The sequence below is a fragment of the Talpa occidentalis genome, unplaced genomic scaffold (assembly GCF_014898055.3).
Source record: "Talpa occidentalis isolate TD23 unplaced genomic scaffold, MPIMG_talOcc4v2.1 talOcc4.10, whole genome shotgun sequence".
Classification (NCBI taxonomy): domain Eukaryota; kingdom Metazoa; phylum Chordata; class Mammalia; order Eulipotyphla; family Talpidae; genus Talpa; species Talpa occidentalis.
This window is the reverse complement of record NW_023600993.1, coordinates 45,906,245-45,924,255: the sequence shown is the minus strand read 5'-3', so window position 1 is coordinate 45,924,255 and position 18,011 is coordinate 45,906,245. Positions and strand designations below refer to the sequence as shown.

The 18,011-nt window shown below is 36.3% G+C and overlaps 1 protein-coding gene across 1 annotated transcript in view; it reads left to right on the top strand.

Annotated features, from left to right (window-relative positions):
• LOC119237600 (cadherin-related family member 3-like) overlaps positions 1-17,073 on the top strand; it is a 43,182-nt gene extending 26,109 nt beyond the window's left edge. Inside the window, exons 9-12 of the mRNA XM_037501578.1 lie at positions 441-543; positions 8,852-9,084; positions 15,448-15,619; positions 16,808-17,073. Coding sequence (XP_037357475.1) covers positions 441-543; positions 8,852-9,084; positions 15,448-15,619; positions 16,808-17,073 — 774 coding nt within the window. The remainder of the gene's footprint in view (positions 1-440; positions 544-8,851; positions 9,085-15,447; positions 15,620-16,807) is intronic.
• The last annotated feature ends 938 nt before the right edge of the window (positions 17,074-18,011 follow it).

The window sequence follows — 18,011 nt, the reverse complement described above, 5'->3', positions numbered from 1 at the left end:
CAATGGAATATTACTCAGCAATCAAGGAAGATAAACACATGCAGTTTGCAGCAACATAGATGGATCATGCTCAGCAAAATAAGTCAGAAAGAAAAAGAAAACTACCAGATGGTCTCACTCATAGCAGGAATTTAGAAAACCTAAATAAGGGACCAGGAAAAAGACTAATTAATACAAAGCAAAAATCAAAATCAACAAGCAACTATAAACCAGAGATACACTACAGGTTGGCAGGGAGAGGAAGGATTAGGGTCAAAATAAGGGAGGTGCAATTGTACGGGGAATATAACCAAAATGAAAATGCATACATTGTGAAAAAAATGAAAAATGATGTAAGAATTATATAAAATATAAAAAAAATTAGTTAAGCAAAAAAAAAAAAAAAAAAAAAAGGCCAGGCCTTTGAAAAATATTTCCCTGATGTAATATTGTTCTATAAGGTTGCCAAAGAATTGGATTATGAAAACCCAGAGATTGTTGCTGTTGGACACATCTATGAAATGACAGTTTCAGTATATGATGACTTACATCCCTCCCATACAGGTAAGCTTGATAACATTTTCAAGGAACAAAAAGCCTTTTCCTCAGTCTCTTTGCCTTAGATTCTAAAATATAAAGATACATTATCTTTGGGACAGTTTGGTTAAGTGAGGCAAGGGAGGAAGAGGAGAACTAGGTAGACTTGTGTTGGAAGTTTTCAATCTACCTGGGAAGACTTTATCATCTCTTAGCAACAGACAACTCTTAGGCAATACACAATTAGTGCTCAGCATTAAGTATACTATAGTTCTAGCCATACAAATGCATCTTTGATGAGAGATCCTTAGAGCTAGGAGTAGTTAGGATGTATGGAGCCAAACCTTATGCTTGGGACTTCAGTAACTTTATGTTTAATGCTTTAGTCTGTATCAGGTTGCTATAACAAAATACCACAGACTGGGTGTCTTATAAACAGAAACTTATTTCTCACAGTCCTGGAGACTGGAAAATCCAAAGTCAAGGTACCAGCAGATTCAGTGTCTGATAAGGAAGCCTGCTTTCTGGATTATAGATGTCCTTTTCTCACTGCTTCAAATGGCAGTAGGCACAAGGGAACCCTCTGAGATCTCTTTTATAAGGACTCTAATCTGATTCATGAGGGCTCCACCTTTATAAACTACTTCCCAAAGTTCATTGCCAGCCCCCACTCCATCACATTGGGGAAATAGTTTTCAACATATGAATTTTGGAACTAACAGTCAGCCCACAGATTTCATAATGCCAGACATCTCTTATCTGGAAAGAATCAGATAACATGTAATCCAAACAAAAAGGTAATTGGGTGGTTTTCTGTATTTTGAGTGATTTACATCATATGGGTAGAACCATTATCAGCCCAAGCCAGGGGACACTTGCCAAGATACATAGCTCATTGTTTCATGAAAGTGCAGAGTGGCCACCTCTCTCTGGCATTTGTTTCTCTCATAACAATCCTATCATTTTGGATGAGCCTATGCAAGAATATGTCTTTGGTGCTTTGAGATTAAGTCCCCCCAGATTGCATGATCATAAATCTCTTGGCATGTGTGGATTTAATAGTCAGGTTTTTGCTAATTTTAAAACATCCTGAGGCACGGATTTGAATTGTGTGCTGTGGAGTCCGAGCAGGGTGCCCGCTAGTGAGTGAGTTTAGCCAATCACGCAACACCTGCTTCTCTGTTTATTGTTTAACAAGTAAAAACACACACGAAATGCTGCAAGAGTTCATTTCCATGTTAAATTACGTTACTATATTTTAAGAGTGAATTTGTTGTTGTAGAGGTATTTGTGAAAAAAAGGATTCATAGAAATTTCTGGATACATTTATTATTAAGTGTCTGTTGCAGCTGGATAATAAGATCATAAGTAATCTAGCAGGTGATTGGGAACAAAGCTATCCAAGAAAATGTGGGTGTCTGGGTGGAGAACATAAGTTTACTAGTAGAATGTCAATGTTTGTAGGGAGAGCCTAGAATATCAATGACATTTGAGTTTTATCTTTTGTGCCAAATGGTAGTTACTTGGGTCATTGAATTGAGAAAGACTGAGGTTGCATCAGAAGCAGTAGGAAAAAGTCCTTTGTCCTGGATATAGAAGGGTGGAGTGAGGGTATGTGTCTTTGCATTTGCAAGGAAAGGAAACTTAAAGCTGAATTTTAAGCAAAAGACCTAGAAATCTTCAAATCCCTTTTGACTCACTGATAGGAGACTAAGTTTTCAAAGGTGATTTGTAGACTGGAGTCACCCAACAATTTATTTGTAGACTGTGGTGATCTGTCGGAAACAGTAGGCCCAAAGTGTTCTTGTGTTTTCTTTTCTCCCCACTGGTGGAGTGTCATTGTTTCATGCAACAGCTTGTTACATAACCCAACTGACCTTCTGGGAAGAAAGCTTTATCTAGCAGCTATTCACTCTGATGGCCTAACTAATCTAAAAGGAATCCATTCCTTTCACCAGATTTGAGTCTTTTTTCTAAGATGGAAAGAAAAAAATCTCTCACAGTAATAAATCCACCTCCTCTCTGATTCTCACACTCCAACATATTCATTGCAACTGCTCATAAAGGATGCGTGTAACACCCCACATGTGGTTCACTCTATTTTTATAGGCCAACTCATTAGCACAATTTTCAGTCTTTAGGGATGCAATAAAAATCATAGTATGGCAAAACTATAAACAGCACCTGCTCTTGTAGCACATAAAAGGAATTTATTGAAGGAACTATGGGGACTTTCACATAAATTACCTGTGTCCACAGAACAATGCTTCTTAACTTTTCCTAGGGGTCACGGATATCTTTCAGATGCCAATGCAAGCTAAAGGCCCCTTATTTATAATAAAATATATCAAAATGTAAAAACTGCCATGAATTCTCTTAAGTAACAGCTTTATAGAGCCCAGATAAATTTTCTTGTTTGACATACGTGACATAGATTTTTCAAGAAAGATAATATAAAGCATTCTTCAGAACATTTCTAATAAATAATACACTAACATAGAATTTCCTTGTGAAATAAGTTTTGGGTTCAATGTATAGTTAGAGATCAAAATATGTAATGATTTCTCAGAAATCCTAAGAAGATTTGCTTTACAGAAACCTTTTTATCCTTGTTTAAACATTTTGCATTTGACATGTTAGCATCTCAGAGGAGACATTTTGGGAGTTTTGGGACATACAACTTGGTCCAGTGACTTACTAATTTTATGATCTTTGACAAAGATTTGAACTCTGTGAACCTCAGTTTTCTCATCTGCAAAATGGGGACAATAATATTAACGCTGAGTCTGTGCCTTGTGTAGCAAATGTTAATTACTATTTTATTTTTATTATACAAAGTTTCTCTGCTTTCAGTATGCTGGCTTTTATGTTTGATCATCAAATTCTTTCTTTTTTGATAACTTTCTCATATGATCATTTGAGCTTATTATTCTGAAATACAGAATTCCTCTTCTATAAAACACAATATACAAGTGTTTGGCTGAGATGAATGAAATGTAATTATTATTCTTCACTCAGCCTTTCCTAAGGTGAAAAAGACTTTTGGGGCATCATCTCATTTTGTCTTCCTATACGTACTTGTGTAGAGAGATTGAAATAAATGTGATTCCTTTTTTTGTTGATGATGAAGCTGGGACTGAGAGGTTGAGTTTGTTCTAGGTTACAAAACAAGTTTCAAAGTCAATCTTTGAATGTGGGTTTTCCAAGTCTCCTAGGATACATATTAGAAGCAGAATGTAGAATGTTATATGCTGGTATGGGTGACACTCCAACAAACTTGTTAATGGAAGAGATTGTATTCATGACAAACATAACAAGTTATCTTGTGTAAAGTACACAATTGTACATTTATATACCACATATATACATATGTATCACCATTATATAAAATAAAATATGGCATATAGTGTATTACATATCTTTGACTAATTGCTTTGGCTGGCCTGAGAAATTCATTTATGTTCCTTGAGAGAGAGAATCCGGAAACGGATCATTTGGGTGCTGAAAGAATCCCATTATAGTTTCAAAATCCTCCACTAAGTCTATTCCTATGAGCACACTTCACTTGTTTGTAGAAGAAAATCACCACCACAACAAAGCATTCACTCACCGTTCAATTTTGCAGTAACTGTGACAGTCATCATAGAGATTGCTCCTGTCAATGATTTCAGCCCTGTTTTTGAAGATACACACTATTCATTCTCTGTTCCAGAAACATCAGGAGGTAAGAGAGCTCTTGCTTCTGTGGTGATCCAGCATGCACAACCTTTTTTTATTTCCATGCAAGCAAGGAAATGCCTACTGGGTCTCAAATGAGTGAACAGTGGAAAAAAGACATATGTTGACAAAACACAAGCAGGTGAGGGCACTTTATGGAGCGCCAGACCTTCAGAATTAGTTTTCATTGGCGATGCCCTCAGTATATCATCCTCATGGTTCCCCAAAGCCTCTTGTGAAATCTGATATGAGATCTGGGACTTTTGACTAGTACACAAGATCTTAATTTTATTTTCCTATTCTTTCCTCTGGCTTCTGAAGTCTAAAGAAGGTAAGGACAATGTGGCCATCACTCAGGCACTTTAAATTCTGTCAATCTCTGGGCTTATATTTCAGGTAGAGTCTAGATCTTGGTCAGGTACCTGTCTCAACCATGAGTTATATATGAATAAGGATATATTAGCATAAACCAAGGAACATTAGATTTGGAAGGGACAACAGAGGTATTACTGTGTTTCCTACCATCCAAGAGAGGAACATGTGCATGCCTTCCTTGGCATCTCTGGGTGATGGTTGTTCCATGCTTTACTTGGATACCTGAAGGGATCGAAGGACACAGTTGTGTGCTGGATTCAAATCATACTGAATTTACAAGAGCCAATGGTGAAAATTTAATAAATTTTATGATGTGATCATTTATAACAGTCCCTAAAAATAAAATAATATAAATTTAGTTATATGCATTATATTAAAAACAAAATGCTCAAATCTTAGCACTTCTTTTTTACATTACTATTTTACCACTACCTATCCTACATATTTGAGATTATTTATTTAGATTGGATCTTCATGGTAAAATTCTATATACATAATGATGTGTTACTACCTTTTTCCAAGTTAGTGTAATTACATTGATAGCTTAACATTAGCAGCAGTGGCAGTATTTACACCATGTAAAGAGGTAAATATTACATATTGGGCCTTGATTCTTTTTTTTTTTTTTTTGATTATTTGAACTTAAGAAAATGCTAGAGAAAATGTTAATAATGCAGATTAAATATGAAAGTCTGTTGGGTCTGAAGCTATTACTGTGAGTCACAAAAAGTATGGAAATATTCTGGTAATGAACATCATTATCCAGTTAGCAAAGAAGCCATTCCATCATTAATGACTAGTGGAACTCTGACATTGTTTCATGTGTACCTTTTTCTTTAACAAGGAAAACATTAAGATTTATGTTTGAATTACTTTCTCTTGCCAATTGCAATCATAGGATGACTAGGGATAGGCAAGTTAGGCAAAAAATCAATGAAAGCATCCCATGAATTAATTTTCTATTTGTACATTTTATGTTTTGAAGATAAAATGCATTAAAATATAAAACACTTCTATGTTTTCTTAAGCATATTTTAATACCTTCTGGCTCAAGCATAATGGTTGAGGAAAAGGATTTAGAATTTTGAATTATAGCCCTGTTGATTTGGGAGGGCTGGAAAGATCTAACCTTTTTATTTTACTGTGAGAAAACTGGGGCTGGAGAGAGAATTGGGTCATAAAGCTAGTGAATGGCAGTTCATGGCTAATTGCAGACATCCACATTTCTGGCCCAGTTCTCTGTTTAGTATTCCAGGTTGCTTTTCTTGGATGACTTTTGGTGACTTAGATCATTAGAAGTCTGAAAACAAATTGTGAGAATTCATACAAAGAGATAAGTGGATCTTTCCTATGTGTGCTGATTCACACATAGAAATGTGATTTAGCAGAAAACCATGAATGTTGGAGTCAATTTTTGTCTCTGTCATTATTAGCCAAATGCCCTTAGGCCAGTCATGTAACCTGTGTGCCTTCAAGTTCTCATCTGTGAAATGGAGATTATGGTTCACTATGTCAGAGTTGAGATGAAGGTTAATTCACAATTATATGAATGTTAAGTACATGACCTATTACCAACAGCCAGCACAAGGCCTCCTGGTGGTGCAAGGGGTTAAGCACAGCACTGTGAAGCTATCTGCAGCCTCTGCAGCATGAGATCAATCCCCGGCTGACCAGGGAGCTACCCACATGGCACAGTAGACCTCTCCTATCTCACCCGCTGCTCCCCTCAGCAGTGTATTTCAGTCATTCTGCCTGTCCTGCTCCCCACTATGTCTCTGGTGGGTCTTCTCACCCCCTGCACCTCTGGCCTGTATTCCAGTTCTTGTATGCATAAATAATAAATCTTTAAAAAAAAACTTATTAAAAAAATAGCCAGCACAACATTGCCAATAATAATAGCTTCTAACATTTACTGAGTGCCTACAATGTGCCAGAACTTTTTCTTTTTTTTTAACCAGCTCTGTTTCTCCCTAGCAGTGTACACAAGCCAAATGAAATTAGGGATTATTTTTTTTTTAGTGGATACCCATCATAGAAGACAAAAACTTCACGACCCAGTGGCAATTTTCTTGAAAGGAAGAAATTGAAAAGTTAATGCTACTCTGAAAACAAACTCTCTACAGAATATCAAACATTTAGCCTGTAGACCTCAAGTATATTAAAAAAGAATCCATTAATGTGAAGACTTTTTTTCATGCTGTGTTGATTAGCTCAGAAGATGTCAGTGTGCCTTGAGGACTACATGAAGTTTTTTCCCCTACAAAATTATAGGAATCCATATCTTTAAAATAAAAAAAAAATTGTGATGTTATCCGAGGAGTAACTGAATCTCTCATAGACAAAAACCTTCTGGAGGCAGCTAGGCTTAGGCAAGAAATTTCTTTATCAAAATGATTTAGATGAAAATGAAATCATGCTGGGTTGCAAGTCACAAGGGAAAACATGTTTCATTTCCAATAGGTTCTGATGAGGAAGCTTGGCAGAGTTGCAGAGCTTTATAATTATTTTAAACTTTAGCTAAAGATGCTTGAGATAGCTTTTCATTTCATTGAAAGATTAATTTTACACCTACAGAATAAGCTTCCTATTATACTTAACCAGGTGTTAAATGTGAAAATGATACCATCCTTGCCCAGGACTATATGAGAACGATGGCAATCTTACTCTTAATCTATTTTATGTAGACTTGTGATAACTTTCTCTTAATAATGATACCTTTACATTTGCAATAGAATGGACTTTTTATGTGCTGGATTTGTTAAAATGAAACATTATGTTCTTTTTCACAAATGTGTTTTCTGTTCTTGGTATTAGGAGTTGTGTTCATTGTCTGCTTAATAACACATTATCAGAATCAAATAATGTGGAAACAGAGAAAGCGATCTTGGGAGGTTGGAGGTGGTGGGGGATATCACCTGAAGGGGTTTCTTCATTGTAATTTTTTTCTTGATTATGAACAACCAAATATCCTATCCACAAGTTGGGAAGTGTAGCCATTTGTATGGTCGTTTCTACTGAGTGGAGGAGGTTAGGTAGCTTCCCTAGAATTTATAACTCAGTGAGAAAGGATTGAGGGGTTAAACTACTGAATCAGTTATCTATCACCGATAAGTATGTGGTATAATGAAATCCACCCTCCCCAAAAGGATACTACCATAATAGACATTTATTTAACCCATGTGTCTGGAATTGGCTGGTTTGTCCCTCTGGAAATTGGCTGCATTTTGCTGACATAGTTTCAGTCTGATCAATGGATATTGTGACTCCTTTTCCATCCTGCAACAGGCCAGCCTCAGCATGTTTTTGTGGGACAGTAAGAGGTATAGGAGTAAGGCAAGCCTAATCACACATGTGTTTTCCAGGTCTCTGCCACAAGGTTTGACAATGTCCCATTGGCCAAAGGAAGTCACGGGAGAGGGCACTATAAAGATATGTGGTGAAGAGAATAAACATGGGAAAGATAAAGAATTTGGGCCTATTCATGTGATCAAACTACGACACCCATCTTTCAAAAGATTATTTGGGAAAACTATACACCGAGATTACAGCAAAATGATTTTAAAAACATGGGCTGTGGGTTCAGCAGTCACAGATTTGAATCCTGACTCCTACCACTACTATCACACTAGATTGTATTTTCCTTATCTGTAAATGGAGACAGTATAGGCACATAGATCATAGGACTGTTGAGAAGATTTAATGTAAATATCAATTAATTCTTATATGGCATTTATTATATCCTAGTCACTATTCTAACTGCATTATGTATTTTAACTCATTTAATCCTCACAGCAATTCTGTATGATAGATACTGATACTATTACTAGTTTTCAGATAAAGAACATGAGGGCCAGAACAATATACAGAATTTTCCAAAGAGTTGTATCTATATATCTAGTCAATGGCAGAGCTGAGATTCATAACCTAGGCTTTGGGTTCCAGAATCAATGTCATTATCTTAGCATAATGCATGGTAGAAAGTAAGCATGCAACTCATGTAAGCTAATTATTATAAATTTATTGTTATCTCATATAATGTGACTTATCCCATGTGGTTTAAAGTGCCAGAAAACTATAAATTTCCTTCCATCATGTAATCGAGCTTTTCAAACACGTTGTCCAAAAGAAATTAGGTTGATCCTTTGAGAAACTACAGCACTGGATGAGAAGCAAAGAGCTGTTAGACTTCCTAAAGTAGGGTATCTGCAGGGCAAGCATGAATATTAATAAATGTTATTGGCAGCTTTCTATAAAGTTGGAAGAGTGACTGCTATTGATGAAGACTATCCACCTAACTGTGTCAAATACAAAATAATCAGTGGAGACATCCAGGTTATACAAAGATTCTGGATTCATCCTCTCTCTGGAATGATTGAACTCATCACACAGCCAGACTACGAGACTGTGAAGCAATACAACCTCACTGTGGAAGGTGTGGACTGTGATAGATTTCATCCTCGCACAGGACTGACCATGGTGAGCAGTGTGCTCTGGGTTTTGATGGAATAGAGATGATCTATTAAGTTCCAATTTATTTCAATCAGAATGGTCAAAAACAACAACAATGTAGAAAGTTACAACTTTCTCTATTTCCCAAGTGTTCTATAACTATTATTGGTTTTAAACTTTGGAAGTTTGGGGCTTGGCTGAGAATAAAAAATTTACTAACTTGTCTCATTCTCATGAGATTAAAAGAAATAAGAATAGTAAACACATATGTAGCACCGACAAGTGCCAGTTCCTGTTCTAGGTACATCTTAGGGAGTTTATCTTCACCTTAAGATTTCAAGGTGACAATGTTATTATCATTTCCATTCTAAAAAGGAGGAAACAGAGACAGAGTTTAGGAAACATAACTGAAGTTACCTATAAGATTTGTTGAGCTGGACTCAAACCTTGACTGTCACTCATGAAAAGTGATGTTTAGAATGAAGGTAGTTAACCAAGGTGCTTTTTTTTTTTTGGCATCAGAATAGGGGGAAGTGTGGACAGATTCATACTTTTAATTGTGTTATTTTTTTATTGAGGTAGTATTGCTCTACAGCACTGTATATGATTCAGAGAGCTATACCTCTTAACATCTCTTCAAATGTATGTTACCACACCATATCCCTCAACAAAGTACACAGAATCTTCCACCACAGTCTATCAGCCCCTTCCCCGCTTAGTTCTCTACCCATTTATTCCCCCTCTGGTAGCCTCAATCCTGTGGTCAGCTTTTTGAGGGTTTATTTTGCTTTAGTTTTGTCTGCTGCTTTGTTTTATTTCTCTATATTCCATGTATGAATGAAATGATGCAATATTTATCTTTCTCCTTCTGAATTATATTGTTTAGCATAATCCCCCCCATCCATACTGTTGCAATAGCACTATTTCATCCTTTTTTTTTTTTTTTTTGAACAGTTGAATAGTATCCCTTTGTATACCACATCTTCTTAATCAGTTCATCTGTCTTTGGACACTTAGGTTGTTTCCATAACTCGACAATTGTAAGTAGTGCGGCAGAGCACATGGGAGTGCATAGAACCATTCAAATTTGCATTTTTGCATTCTTCAGGCAGATACCTAGGAGTGGCAGATATCTATTGAATCACACAGTAAATCGATTTTAAATGTTTTGAGAAACTTCCATATTGTTTTCCACAGGAGTCGGAGTAGTCCACATTCCCACCAACGGTGTTCTGTTTCCTCTACATCCTCAATACTTGTTTTGCTTTTGTTTTTGTTTATATATATATATATATATATATATGTTTTTGTTTATATATATATGTTTTTGTTTATATATATATATATATATATATATATATATATATATATAGGCCATTCTCACAGGCATGAGTTGGTATCTCATTGCGGTTTTGATTTGCATTTCCCTGATGATAAGTACTTTTCATGTTCCTGTTACCTGTTAGCCACTTTTTTTTTTTTTTTTTTGAGAAATGTCCGTTCTCCTCTTCTACTTTTTGTTGAGTTCGGTGAGTTGTTTGTAAATCTTAGATATTAGTTCTTTCTCAGAAGTATGGTGTGCAAATATTTTCTCCCATTCAGGAGGGTTTCTTTTAATTTTAATAATTTCTTTTGCTGTGCAGACTCTTTTCAGTTTGATGTCCCATTTTGTTTCTTTTCATTTTTGTTTTTGTTACCTTTGCTGTTGGAGTCAAGGCTTCAAAGACATCCCTGAAGTCAATGCCATGGAGTGTTTTGCCTGTGTTTTATTCTATGTGCTTTATAGTTTCACATATTACACTCAAGTCTACTTGTTCTTTTTAATTGAATTACCATTGGTTTATGCCCTTGTTTATGTTTTGGAAATACAGGTTTTCCACCTCAGGTGTCATCACCACAGCACACACACAACCAAATCTCCCGTTGTCAAATCTTTAATCCATATTGAGTTAATTTTTGTGTGCGGTATGAGGTAGTTGTTTAATTATTTTGCATATAGCTGCGCAGTTTTGCAAACATCATTTGTTGAAGAGAATTTCCTTTCTCTATTGTATACTATCCACTCCCTTTTCCTTTCCCCTTTGTCATAAATTAGCTACCTATATAAGTATGGGTCTATTTCTGGGTTCTCAATTTACTCATAGATTTGTGTTTCTTTTTTTATTTCAGTACAATTCTCTTTTGGTCACTATCATTTTGTAGTATGGTTTGAAGTATGGGATTGTGATACCCCTGTGTTTTTGTTTTTGTTGCCTTTGTAATGGAGTTGTATAATTCCTGAAGTATTTCTTCATTTTCTTCTTACTCTGTACTTCTCCCTCTTCTACCACCTAGGTCCTTTATGCTTTGTTATCTTCAAGGTCTGATTTCATCCTCTATTAAGTCTATTCTGCTTTCATAGTCTTCTCTAGAATTTTTTTTAATCTCATTATTGAGCACTTTATATCCCTAGGCACTGTTACTTTCTTATTTAAAGCTTCAATTTCTATTTTCTGTTCATTATTTTATTTACTTCTGTTTCTTTAATTCATGAGGTCATTAGTTTTTCTGAATTTTGGTGTATCTCTGATTAGCTTTTCTGATTTATTTTGTATAATTTTTATGTCCTTTTCTGCATTGTCATCCATGTCTTTGATTTTTTCTTTTTTTGGTACATTATAGCAATTTTGAATTCTCTGACAGGGATCTATAAATCTTCCGTGTCTTTGTAATTGGATTCTGGAGAATTGTTTTCTCTTTGTAATATCATATTCTCTTGAAGTCTCAAGATGCCATCCATGTATTTTCTTGTCTGCTCATTTTGCTGCTTCACATTTCCCTATTTAAAAAAAAAAAATCTGTAGCAGTAGTAGAGAGTTGAACTACTTTTACTCTTCTAGTAGGTGGGTCTCTGGTTTTATTTGACTGTAGTTTTTTTGGCTTTCTTGGCTTCCATATGTCCTGATACTTGATCTTGCAGTTGCTGAGTCAGAGGATAGGGGAAGGGTATGAACTGGTCCATTCACTTGTTAAATGTGCCCGGGAAGGAGGCGGCTCATGTTCGTGGCACCACTGCTGTCTCTCCTCTCTGGGGTTTCAGAAGGGAGACTCGGGTCTGTGTGCTTCCCCTCAGTCAAGGGTATGTGCTTCCATACCAGTTCTGGCAGCTGCACATGTATATGACTCCCACCCTGGACCAGAGTCTCCGGTGTTTTTTTTCCCACCTACCTCTTTCAATGAAACATGACTCTGACTCCTCTCTGTTGCTGTCTCTGTTGGTATGTGTTGTCCAAAGTGTTCTAGCTTTGCACCAACCCACAGGACTTTCTGGGTATATTGTTCTTCTGTTAACTATTAGATGATCCTCTTGGGAATGAAGCAGAGGACCTCCTCTATCACCATCATGGTCCACTTTCTGAATTTATACATTATTTTAGCAACATCAAAGGCCTCTTGAGAGATATTAAAAGTGAATATTGCTGTATTGATAATGTATATATTTTAATGACTACAAGTCTTCATCATCTTTATTAGAAAAGAGTCAGAAATGGGACTGAAGAATTTAAAAGTCCCCATCTGGTCTGATGATTCACTCTGCATACCTTCCTACTGTATAGAGCCCTTGGTTTGCTGCTTACTGGGATGAGGTTTCCTGAGTATGTCATTCTGAAGAAAATGTCAGGCCTATTCAGATCAACAATTAGAAAGACTTTCACAGGGACTGAACGATAGTCAAGCAGATGGGACTATGTGGCTTAGTTTGTCTCAGGAAGATACCTATGAGAGTGATATTTACACCTAGACACTTGTGGAAGCTTTTCCTGTAGACATTTGAGAGTGTGTGTGTGTGTGTGTGTGAATTATACATATATATATGCATACATATATACACACATATATATGTATGTGTGTATATATATATATATATATATATACACACACACACACTCCCAAGAGTATAAAATGACACCACTTGCAGCTATCATACATTTATTACAAATGCGAAGAGGGGAAAACAGATTTTAAAAAATATAAGTTCAAGTGACTTTGTTCTGAAAAGAAGAATTTATGTCTAGCTTATATATAAAGCAGCAACTTGTTCAATCTCTTTCCATTTTTTAAAAACAAATATTTATTGAGTGTTCACTTTGTGTACAACCTGGGTTATGAAATCATATACCTCTTCAGGGAGCTTAAGATTTTTAATATATGAAAAGATAAAGAGTATATAGCAGAGTTTAAAAGTTAATCAACTTATCCAAGTTTTTTTTACCCAGCTAGAGAATAATAGAAGAATTATTTTTAGGCATTTAATTACTATCATGTACCCTAAATTATTTCTTTAGTCCATCAGCAAATCCTGTTGTCTCTACTTTCAAAATATATCCTGAATCCTTCTACATCTCACCCACCCATCTCAACCAGCTCCCATCCTGATTGTGCCCTTGTCATTCCTCGTCTGGTCTAGTACAGCAGCCTCCTAACTAGAATCTGCACTTCCAGTCATTCCCTTTATAATCTATTCTTCACATAACAGTCAGAGTGATCCTTTAACAATACAATTCTCCCTTTTTCTCAAAGCTTTTCTATGGGTTCCCATCACAGTTAACATAAGCGCCAATGTTATTTCTGTGGTGATGTGCTCCGGATGGTCTGGTCTCTGTCTGTCTCTGTCTTCAGCTCCTAGTTCTCTCCCTTTTACTTTGGTCCAGGCACATGAACTTCTTGCTGTCCCTTCAACACACCAAGAATGCTTGCAACTAAAATCCTGTGCCCCAGATAGCCACTTGGCGCACATTCTCACTGAAGTTGCATTTCTGCCTAAAGGATACATGCTTCCTAGGGCCTTTTTTGTTGTGTGTTGGTGAAATTTTGAAGCAACTCATGTGTCCCTCATTAGGTGCCTGAGTAAGAATAGTGTGGTAGGTATATACATGGATCACCAAGAATCAAGAAGAAATAGAAAACTAGTTAATCAAACAAATATAGAAAGAGCAAGAAAACATGATGCTGTGTGTGAAAAGTAGGATATAGGAAAGACCATAGCAAAATACTGTTTATGTAAGTCAAAATCACATAACCAAATAGTACATATTCTGTGAGGATAAATGCTTATATGAGGACATATATCAAATATGGGGGAGGAAAAAAGGAATGAGAACAACAAAAAAAGACCTTCTCTGCACACTTTATTAAAAGTTTCATTAGCTATTCTCTCTCCTTAACCTGCAGAACATCAATTACTGTATGACATTGCTTAATATATTTACTTGCTGATATGTTTGTCACTTTTCCTTTTCCTTTAGAAAATAAATTGTAATAGCGTAGGGAGTTTCTTTTGTTTACCACTGTACCTCCTGGGTCTAGATTAGTGTTTAGTTGAGCGCTAAATAAATGTTCTTTGAATGAAAGAATTTATCCTCTCAACAATCCTAGGAAGGGAGGGATTGAGAACTCCTTTTTATATATGAGGAAAGCAAGGTTAAGTCACTTGGTCCAAATAAAGAACCTATCAAATGGAAGGCTCAAGGTTTTAATAAAGATTTCTGGTTTGTGGTGCTATTTGCATTATGTTGCAGCAATCTTTTTAAAACCATAGGATTCCTTACATGTTAAACAGAGTACAGGGCTATATTCAATGTAAAAAGAAGCATGATGGAGTTATTTCCCAAGAATTTAGCTGTGCTGTTAAAATTTTACAAAATTTTTTTTTTAAAAGATAATACTTGCAAATATGAGCACACCGGGGATTCTTCTGCAAATGTTGTTGAGAGAGTTATTACTTACTCATCTAAGAGGTGGGCAGATAACCTTTTTAGGCTGACTGGTATTTGATCACTGACATTTTAAAATCCTTGAAGTTTTGATCTTTTCCCATGTAAATCACAGTTTCCCAGTTTGCAGTATTTTAATTAAGGTTGATAGTAGACCCTAATTAAGATCTGAGGATACTTTGAAATGCCCTTGCCAAAAAAAATATCATTAGTGGATGGTGAATAGAAGACCCCTACATTAAGGAAAAAGGAGTAAAATCAGGATTTGTTGGCAGTTAAACAGATGTATTTAAATGTTTCAAGGGATTACAATTTTTAGAGGCTCCATTCTCTAGCTTTCCTTCTTTATCATTTATATCATTTGTGAGCTTTTCACAGGCTCTTTTAATGAGCCGGAAGTTCTCCCTAACAGCCGCACCAAATGTCACGGTTGACTTAAGAATAATAAGCCAATTGACTGGTTGATTGACAGGCAGAATCCAAATATGCAGGAACATTTCTTCAAACTCAAAATTCTAGACATTTTTAGTTAATAATTCTGAATGATCTGTCTCTACCTAGGTACTTATTTCTGATTTTGTGTATAAATAGTCACATGATGTGAATATGACGCTTCTTTCTCCCTCATTACTGACAGGTCACTATTGACATAGAAGATGAGAATGATGAAGCACCAGACTGCACACCCTCGCTCTATAAGGCAGTCATTTTTGACAATGCTGCTGCTGGGATGAACGTCAATGGCTTCAAACTAAACTGCCACGACAGAGATTCACAAGATTTTGAAATGCGCTTTGAGATGGTTTTGGGTGATAATTTTGTAATTTGTTTTAATCATGAGCATGTGTCAAATTGACATTTGTCATGCTCTCTTCGATATGATATGGCTTTAGAAATAACTATGGTTATGAAGTTCATTTCATGGTATAGCACTATGTTTCCTCAAGGAAGCTCTTCATTTTCACATGAACAGTTCATTCCTCTTCTGATAGGACTGTCTGTAATTTCGATGCTATTTGACAATGATGAAACTTGGACTTGCTTGGGAAACACTGAAGGTTAAGTTTCAAGCAACTGAGTCTGCTGTCAGCGGGACTAGCAGAAAATAGCAGCTACTTTCCATATGATATTAATTCAGATTCACTAGATGTTTTCAACTGTATTATAGTTGGAATCACACAGATCCAGATCTACTTTAGTCATCAGCTTGTTACATATACAAAACATTTTTTATTGGAGACCAAATATGTACTAGGAGACAGGTACACCATTGTTTTCTAAGACAGACAGGGATCCTGTATCATGAACTCACTGCTCACTAAGCTATTAGTAACAGCAACAATTATCGAATTATAAAGTATAACAAATTCTATAGAGGAAAGCTGAGTACACTGCAATAGTATAATAAGGAGAACTATTTAAAGCATGATGTACTGTCAGAAATCTGAAGGAATGGCAGCATGGACATCAGCAAACTCATTATCAATTATTCATAAAGACTAGTTCATTGTCTGCTTCTGTTGCTGGAGGACAAATTTCAAGAAGGCGGGGATTAAGCACATCTTGTTTGCAGCAGTGTCACTAGCACAGTGGAGAGTATTTGAAACTTAGTAGGGCTCAGTAGATATTTCTGGTCTCACTGGTGCATTTGATACTGATTTAGACCACACTGAAACTGGGAACATAATTGCTCTGATAAAGCAAGGAAGGGGAAGCAATTAGGCAGAATGACGTGATAATAATGTAAACCTGTTGACCACATATGGGAATCAAACTCATGGAATTAACATTTAAAACTTTCTTTTTTCTTAACTGGCTGAATTTATTGAGTGCTTGATCATAATTTTATTACAGGCTTTGTATAGAAATAGGAATTCAGAGTACCGTAGAAATTTTATTTCTATATCTATTGCATTTCAAAAATAATTTAAGGTAGCTTAAAAAAAGAACTTTCACTATGTATTAAAATTATAAATTTTGAATTATTCTTTTTCAAGGCAATGAGAACAATCATTTTGGATTTGACCCAACTCGAGGTTCAAATACTCCGAAATTAATTGTGAAGAATCCCTTTAACTTTGAGTCTGGAGCTGAACTGCAGCGGCGGTACCATCTTGTGGTGCACATCACTGATGACAACCTGAAATATGGCAAAGCCCCCAAGCCTAGGACAGGCACTGCTGTTATAGACATTTACGTGGAAAGGGCCAATCTACCACCACCTCCAACCACCAGTTCTGAAGTAAAGAGTTATGGAGTTTAATTGGGGTCTGAATGTGGGAAATACCCTATTGTATATTTGAATTTCATCTGGAAAGGCTAACAGAATGCTGAGGGCAGCACCCTGATCCATTTGCCATTCCATTTGGGCATTACCCCATTCAGTTGCCAGGCCCTTTGTAGAACACACATCTGTGCATATAAACTGTGATCATTACAGGTGAAACATAGAGGATCCCAAGTGACTGATTATGCCTCAACAATCTAAAAGACCTCCCCACCAAAAAGGTCCACTTATCAATGAATCCTATCAATTAAAAATCTCTACAAATGGGCCTCCCCTGGTGGCACAGGCAGTTGAGCACTCCACTGTGAAGCTGTCCGCAGCCTCTGCAGTGCCAGTTTGATCCCAGCCGGCTGGCGAGGGTCCCACATGGAGCTGCAGACCTCTCCTGTCTCGTCCACTGCTCCCCTCAGCAGTGTATTTCATCAGTCTGCCTGTTCTGTTCCCTGCTCTGTCTCTAGTGAATCCTCTCACCCTCCCGTGCATCTGGCCTGTACCCCAGTTCTTGTGTAAATAAATAAATCTTTTTTAAAAAAATAAAGATACCCAGAAAAGGGAAAGAAATCTTAAAAAAAAAAAATCTCTACAAATGGAGATTCTCAAATACCATTCTCTGGTGGCCATGCTGTCATAGTAATGGGCACCTACTATGTGCTAGGCAGTATACTATATGGTTAATATTCACCATTTCATCTAATGTCTAATCTAATCCTGGTAAGGTTAGCAGACCTGTTGGTATTTTATTTTTTCAAAAAAGATATGTAAAACCTCTGCAAACTCCAGAATGGTCTTTGAGTCACCCAAAGATAAAGTATATTCAGTAGATTTTATCTACTGAACAGGTTAGTGTATTTTATTTTTTTCTATCCTTCAAATAAAAGGCTCTTTTTTACTCTATGGATGATACATCTTGCCAG